This window comes from Aegilops tauschii, chromosome 7 (genome assembly GCF_002575655.3).
Source record: "Aegilops tauschii subsp. strangulata cultivar AL8/78 chromosome 7, Aet v6.0, whole genome shotgun sequence".
Lineage (NCBI taxonomy): Eukaryota > Viridiplantae > Streptophyta > Magnoliopsida > Poales > Poaceae > Aegilops > Aegilops tauschii.
In genome coordinates this window covers 507,618,939-507,627,054 of record NC_053041.3, presented here as the reverse complement: position 1 = coordinate 507,627,054, position 8,116 = coordinate 507,618,939, and the positions used below count along the sequence as shown (strand labels likewise).

The 8,116-nt window shown below is 46.7% G+C and overlaps 1 protein-coding gene across 1 annotated transcript; it reads right to left on the bottom strand.

Annotated features, from left to right (window-relative positions):
• Positions 1 to 643: 643 nt before the first annotated feature.
• LOC109745066 (expansin-A14) lies at positions 644 to 2,132 on the bottom strand. Its single transcript, XM_020304204.4, has 3 exons — positions 1,667 to 2,132; positions 1,228 to 1,552; positions 644 to 1,128 (listed from the first exon to the last, which is right to left on the bottom strand). The coding sequence occupies exons 1-3, from the start codon at positions 1,845 to 1,847 to the stop codon at positions 816 to 818; spliced, it is 819 nt and encodes a 272-aa protein (XP_020159793.1). The 5' UTR covers positions 1,848 to 2,132; the 3' UTR covers positions 644 to 815.
• Between the last annotated feature and the right edge of the window lie 5,984 nt (positions 2,133 to 8,116).

The following is an 8,116-nucleotide window of genomic DNA, read 5'->3' as shown; positions in this document are numbered from 1 at the left end:
GTATTATATTGTATCTTTACTTAGGCGGCACCTAAAATTTATGTTTATGTCATTCATTATCTTGCAAAGCTACATCTTTATGCCCGGAACATAGTTTTATTTCTTGTTTCTAGATAAAGCAAACGCTCGGTATACATAGGGTTGTATCAGTGGCATATAGGACCGGAGAGAATATTGATCTTGCCTCTAGATCCTTGTGGGTTCGACACTCCGTGCTCACCACCTCCATCATTGGAAAGTGCTATGACAATTCCTTGCACTTGGGATTATCACATCCCAGCTGCAAGTCGACCCTTGACCCGCAACTGAGCTCGTACTTTTGTAGTTAGATATAGCACGGCGGATAGTCCAGATGACCACATTTTCCTCCACAGATGGCCTAGATTTTGGGGAGTCCGGACTATCTAGACAGTTGGATTTTGGGAGCCCGCTGGACACCCGCTTTATGTCCTAACAAACCATAAGGGAGAAATAAATTTCGACTTTGAAGACAACTTTAACCATTTATTTGCTTCAAATATATGCATTGTAACCCATATCAATGCATGGGCAGACTACTAGTCATTTAATAGTTGGCATCAAGTGATGCCTTCCCGTGCGACGACGTAGGTCTCTCATAGCCGTAGGTTGTAAAGGAGAAGATAAATATATTCCAATCGAAGAGAAATTGATATAAGAGGTATACAGCAGTTGCATGTATATACAAGTACTGTAAAACAAGTTGTAATACTCGTACATATGGAAACAGCTAGCAATGGGTCAACAACCTGTATGCCCACAGCGGCACAGGCCAGTATATTCTTTAGTGAGGCTGCTCACTTAAACTGCACGTTGCTAGCAAATGTCTGGCCGAACTTCCAGCCGGATGGCACCACATTTGTGAACGTAAGAGTCTGCCCATCATCGTTGGTCACCCTGAACGAGAGCCTCTGCCCCGTGAGGTACGCGAGAGAGTGCCAATTCGCCCCCCAGTTGCGTGCCATCGGCATCCAGTCGGGTGATTCGGAGCCCTTGACATCCATCGTCTTGATCGAGCCAATGGTCGCGACGTTGGTCAATAGAACAAGCTGGAAGTAGTCATGGCCGTTGATGGTGAACCGCACGCCGCCCCGCCGCACGCACGGTACCCTGCGGTCAGGAGTCAGGACCATCAGTTGCTGTAATCTACTACTACTTGCAGAAGGATCGTATATATAGTTCAGATGAGAGTAGATTGAAGACAGAAACCTTTGGTATACGACGGGGATGATGCCGGCCCGATAGACGCCGATCTTCTCCCAGGCCGGCTGCGCCATGTCGAAGTGCGGCCGCGGCGGATTGCACCAGCCACCGTCGTCGCTCGGCAGGTCGTAGTTGGGCGGGCAGAAGTTGGTGGCCGTAACGGTCACCGCCTCGCCGAGCTTGCACCACCGGGGGTCCGCCCGCTTGCCGTCGCACGCGATCCTGTAGCACTGCCCGCACGACGCGCCGTCGTTGAACAGCGCCGTGCTCAGCGCCGTCGTGCTCGCGCCGTACCCGGCCGAGTAGAGGTTGCCGTACCCGCACGCGCCGCCTAGACATGATATGGTGATGGATCAGTAAATCAGCTACAAATATATCTGACACGGAACACGGTAGCAATCACCACGAAAGGAGGAAGGGGTGATGTTCGGTAAGCTCTGCTCACCAATGGTGCCAGCGCCGTCGGCGCCGCCGTAGAACGTGGCGTGCGCCTTCAGCAGTCCCCCGGGCGCAGGGGGCTGCGCCTTGGGTCGGGACGCACTTGGGGCGACGTCGTCCCCGGCGACGGCCAATGCGCAGCCCAGTAACGCCACAGCCAGCGCTGCGATCACTCTTGCTCGAGCCATATTTTTCAGAAAAACAGCCCGAGCTAATTAAGAAGCTGAATGTAAGAGCTAAGTTTGATGTCTATTCCCGTGTTGTTGGGATTGAGTTAGTTCTGGGGATTAGATGCGATAAAATGTCGTGATCATTGGGTGTTATATATAGGGCCGTAGGGCGAATTTGTTTTTCATGGTGGACTGAAGGATTGGTGATTTCTGTGATTTGGTGGCTATAAATTAGTAACCACGTGAATTCACGGAATCAAGCAAGCGCGGCGGCGCGTGCATGCATACGCCGTGCAGCCGCGCCTTTGGCTTGCTTGCCACTCCGAACAAAGATATGGCTGCGCACTGCTATGCACGCCCGTTTCCGTTTTCTTTAAGAAACCCACGGCTGCCTTGGAGAAAGAGGAAAATTCATTCTTTTTCATGAAAAAAAACACAGGGCTGCATGAGCAACACACGTTTATTACACCTTTATTATGCAGAGGTCGGACGTGGACTCCATGCGGTTGCATTGTCTTAATTTGATTCTTCAATTGTTTCGGAGCAACTCTACCGGAGTCGTCATACTGCCCAGTCACCACAATAACTGTCAGCATGGCGATTCTGACCAAAAGGCACTCTAGCTGAGTCACCTACTTGTATTCGCCATAATTTATGGGCATCCTCCAATTCTGACCTCTCGGCCTCTATATTTGGCGTCTCGGGGCCAACAATTGGGAGTGCGTTTCATCTAGTTCAAATGTTTGGCGCAAAGAAAACTTCACACGGCCCCCACCTCACATGGGAATGGAAGGGAGATTTAGAAGAAAAAAAGATGTTACATTGACAAGTGGGTCCCATGATATGGAAGCAGTCAATATGGAGACTCTGAGTTTGTGCATCACCTCGACAGACTTCATAAGCCTTATGCCGACTGCTCATATGGCGACTCTACTGGAGTTTCTCTTAGATGCAATCCCGCTTTACTACGGGCCTAATTTCGGTCTTTGTTCAAGCCCCGCTTTTACCAAAAGGTTCATACTAAAAAGACTACACAGTGATATTTACTCTACAAAAACTAGGCAGAGATATGTATCAAAATTGCTATAGAGGGACACATCCGCTTGCAGAAGTCTCCGGTGGAAACACATGATGAATTAAACTCCATGAAAAGCCATGTTTAGAATTGTTCAAAATTTATCAAAAGATATAGTATGTTGATAGGTTGGTGCTCTAGAAAAAGCATAATACTCTCTCCGTCCTAAAATAAGTGCCTCGACTTTAGTATAACATTGTACTAAAGTTAATACAAAGTTGATACACTTGTTTTGGGACGGAAGGAGTATTAACTTACACCTCATATTCTTTTTAAGGTGTATGGAGGAAAACAATTGAGAACCCAAAGCGGAACAATAGGTTAGTGAACCCTAGAGACCACCACCAACACTAAACCGCCATGTCATCACCACTCATCCTAGCCCCCACCCCCCATTCTCCCCATGTACCTTCATCGCGTCCCCGAGCAACAACGAGGGTCTCACCCTTGGTGTGTGGTTGGTGCTTTTGATCTACCCCATCGCCGATGCGTCCGACCTTGTCGATGTGGGGGTTGGCCCTCATCGAAATGGCGGTGAGAGGTCTTCTTCTAGGTGAATTAGTGGCGTTTGGTCATCATCATGGGGTGCTTGCAGAGCTCTAACGGTGGTGGGGATGAAAGTGTGCCACAAGGCAACCCGATGGTGTGCCACAAGACACCATGCTGCAACAAGGACGTTTGCAATTGTGAAGGCATGTTATCCCTGTTACATCCGACGCCCATTGGACTTCTCATGACTTTCTTTCCATTTGAGGTCGTAGAAGTAGTCATGAGGACAACAATACTATAGTTACACTCACAGCCCCCACAGTAACAAGACAAGGACCAATCATTAGAGCCTACACACATCAACTTAATTATCAGGTGCTTTTCACTAGTGCTCATGAAAATATGTACCAATGTTGCTATAGAGGGACACATCCGCTTGCAGAAGTCTCCGGTGGAAACACATGATGAATTAAACTCGATGAAAATCATGTTTAGAAGTGCTCAAAAAAATTCAAAAGGTATAGTTTGTCGAGAGGGTGGTGCTCTAGAGAAATGCATAATACCATCTCCGTCCCAAAATAAGTGTCTCAACTTTAGTACAACTTTGTACTAAAGTTAGTACAAAGTTGAGACACTTATTTTGGGTCGGAGGGAGTATTAACTTGCACCTCATATTCTTTTTAGGGTGTATGTAAGGAAAAATTAAGAACCCAAAAGCGGAACAATAGGTTAGTGAACCCTAGAGACGACGACCAACACTATTCATCCCATCCCCGGGCAACAACGAGGGCATCACCCTTGGTGTGCGGTTGGTGCTTTTGATCTGCCCCAACGCCAATGCGTCCAACCTTGTCGATGTGGAGGTTGGCCCTGCATCGAGAGGGCGGCGAGGTCTTCTTCTAGGTGGATTAGTGCTGTTTGGTCCTCGTCTTATGGGGTGCTTGCAGAGCTCTGAAGGTGGTGGGGATGACAGTGTGCCACAAGCACCCCGATGGTGTTGCGCCACCATGCCGCATCAAGGACATTTGCAATTGTGAAAGCATGTTGTCCCGTTAGATCCAACGCCCATTGGACTACTCATGGTTTCTTTCCATTCGAGGTCGTAGAAGCAGTCATGAGGACAACAATACTATAGTTACACTCACAGCCCCCACAGTAACAAAGAGAGAAGGATCAATCATTAGAGACTACACACATCAACTTAATTATCGGGTGCTTTTCACTAGTGCTCATGAAATTATGATACTGGTTACTCAAATACTCCCTTCATCCCAAATATAAGGTGTATTAGTTTTTTTCATAAGTCAAACATATGCATGTTTGACCAAGTTTTTAGAAAGTGTATCAATATCTGAAATACAAAATTTGTATCATTAGATCCATCATGAAAGGTATTTTTTATTTATTTATTTAGTATTGTGGATATTGATATTTTATTCTATAATCTTGGTCAAACATACATATGTTTCACTTGCACGAAAACGGATGCACTTTATATTCTGGAATGGAGGGAGTATGTTAGTATTATAGGAATGAAGGATCTAGCCTGGACGAGAGGGAAAAATGTTGGAGCATGATCGAACAGGGAGATGGCATCCAGCATGCGAAGAACAAAGATAATGTTTTTAGCAGAGACCTCAGGACTTTGAGGCCACTATAATGACACATCAAGACATAGATGAGATATACTAGATGACACTTCAAAAAAAATTACATAATCATCCTTAGGTGTTGCCCCGCCTAACATTTGGGTCAGGTCCAAGTACTTTTGGAGTAAAAGACTACATGCAATTTTTATAGTTTGTATTTAGGGAGTGGACCGACTCAAGGTTGGATTCGACCCCTCCCTCATTCCTGGGCTGGCTGAATTCCCCCATTGACCCTGCTTAAATACCTATCTGAGGTTATTGAATTAGGGTGTGAGTTTTGTTTGATTGAGTTTTAGACATTGCTACTCTTTGCCATAGAGACGAGGGACAACATGACCTCATGTACTACGCGTCATTTGAACCACACTTTGTTAATCAAGTACTTCATCTTATATCCGCAATTCAAATTGCACATACTAAATTCGTACTTGTCCTTCGATTGCATGCAATGATTGATATTCGTGATCAGGTTGACTGTGTTTTCAACACCATCAATAACCATACTAGAGTTGAATTTGACTGTGAATTTGAAATTCAAGTGTCCACAGACCAACATCCATCCTACTCCCTCTATAAACTAATGTAAGACGTTTTTGCAGTTTAAATTAAACTACAAAATGTCATATATTGGTGTACAGAGGTTGTACTATATTTTAAGAATTTTTATATATACAATTTTGTTTGGTTTTCATACAGTATGTCCACCAGATATTTTCTGATATCTATCGTACACTTGGTGGTTTCATTTCTTCAAAGTCTTTTTCCCCGGTGAAGTAAGCATCGCCGTGCAAGTGTATTATGCTGCTTTGGACTTTAGTTAAACATAAAGCACTATAACGTATGCAATGCCTTTTTTCTTCATATAATCTGTGCAAGATATGGCCTTCTTTACCTTGTAAAATCGAATCCTTCGGTCGCCACGCTTATCATGTTATGCTATAACCGGATCGCCTATCGCGATCATTGATAGGTCAATATGCTTTTGAATTTCCCTAGTTAGTAATCTGATTTGCAAAACCATTCTTAATGATGTGATGTGCTTTGCTTTGCTTTGGCAAGAGATGACGTTTCCCACATTTGGTGTGCTGATCTTGCACACGTAACAGGGAACGATGGGTGGACTGAAAGTTGAAGCCACTAACGATTGTGGATGATAAAAGAGGTCACGCCCGCAAACCGACGTCCATATCTCCTCTGTTTTTATAATTGAAAGGTTTCTCAACTAGATAGGAGAAGTTTATTAGCACTGACCGTTTCTTGATTTCTCCTTCTGTGTTTTCAGATGACAGGCCTACACATTTGCCTGACAATTCGAGAGTTGCGCTGATTATTAGAGTAAGCGAAAAAGTTCCGTGTTTTCCTCATGCAAAATGCTTTAATTTTGCAGTTTTATCTCATGCCAGACCGACCAAGAAATATATAAATCAGAAACACATGAAATCAAGTTTTCCTCAATGAGAAGTGCACATTAATTTGTGTGTCCGGCCTATCTAAAAGCACGCACACCTTTCTGCTAGAAAGCAAAAGGCTATGAGGTAGGAGTATTTCATTTCAAAAAGGTTAGAGGCCATTTGCTGCTTATGGCACCAAAGCCAAGTGTGGCTAAGGCTATGAACATGTAGTGCTTACCTTTGTTAAGTAAATTAATTACGAGAGAAGACAGGTTGGTGTTCCAAAAGCTGATGGTCAACAAGAGTCGCCCCAAACAATTATTGCCGTCTGATTAGCAACCTCTTGCTTTAGACATATCTTGACTACCCCCCATACCTTTTTGTTCCTCCACGAGTTTCTGCTTTAGGCATGCCCAATTGTCTTAGCTCCTAGAATGTGACACACCAAGCTGGAAAAAAATTATAGCAGCTAATGGCATTAGTAGGTAAGCAAACAAAAGCTTGTGATAAGCATGAACTAAGCAACCCTAGTTAAAACCTAATGACATGTATACAAAGATATTATGTTGCACTGCCTTGAACAGGCAAAGTAAGCCTTATCAGTAGCGCAACCTACCTATTTTCGGCCTCGTGTGCTACCTCTTTGCTCTAAGTATTCGACTGACGCGATTCTAAAATTAGCAAATGCGCAGGAAAAAATGTGCATGCTACTGCGTATTTTTTTTTAGAAAAGGAGGATGACCCCCGGCCTCTGCATCTGGAAGATGCATGCGGCCATTTTATTGATTATTCTCGAGGACCTTATAAAGTAGTACAACAATATGCCTGAATTCGCCATCTTGGCAACATCCGCCGCTACTCCAATTCATATGATGAAGGGGTGCAAGCTGGGCCAAATACCCAGACCTCTCACCCAAGCCTAACATCTAAAGCCGGAGGCCCCGACCGAGCCACATACTGGGTCCGGGGCACAAACCGGTCTGACGCACTCACATATGTCGTCGCCGCCATCTTTCACTGGTCCATCTTCAGAGCAGATTGAGGTGCCAACCTTGGCAGGTGCCTCCGCCATCGACGCCACCATGACGCCAAACGACGACCTTCACCTACGCGAGTCCATCTCCAAGCAACGGACGCAGATCCATGCTAGGATAGGGCCGCACCACCGCCGTCGCCCATCACCCACAAGTGCCACCCAGCCCCAAGGTTCCCAAAGCGGCGCCTTCAAGAAGGGAACGGCGCCGTGAGCGCCGTCGCCGCCCAACAAAGTTAGGGCTTTCGCCCGGGAGACCTAGGGGAAGGGGAAGTGAGGGGATCAGTCCATACCGACGTCTCCAAGGAGGGGAACGGCGCCCTCAGGCGTCGCCGTCCACGCGGCCGGCCATGGCCGACCAGGGATTTCTCCCGAACTAGATCCCCGCCACCAGCAGCGTCTCCTGTACAGAACCGCGACCCAAGGAAGCGCGGCCCGACGAGGTTGGCCCGCACGCCGAACAGGGGAGGAGGGGAGGCGCCAGATCGCGCACACCGACCACCGCAGAACGCCGCCGGCCGCCAACGACCACCGGATCCCGCCGCCCGCGCAGCCGGGACGCCAGATCCACCGCCCGCACGGCTGCAAGCCGGCCGTGCCTTGCCAATGGAGCCACCGCTCCAGATCCGGTGTTTCCCACGCAGAGGCAG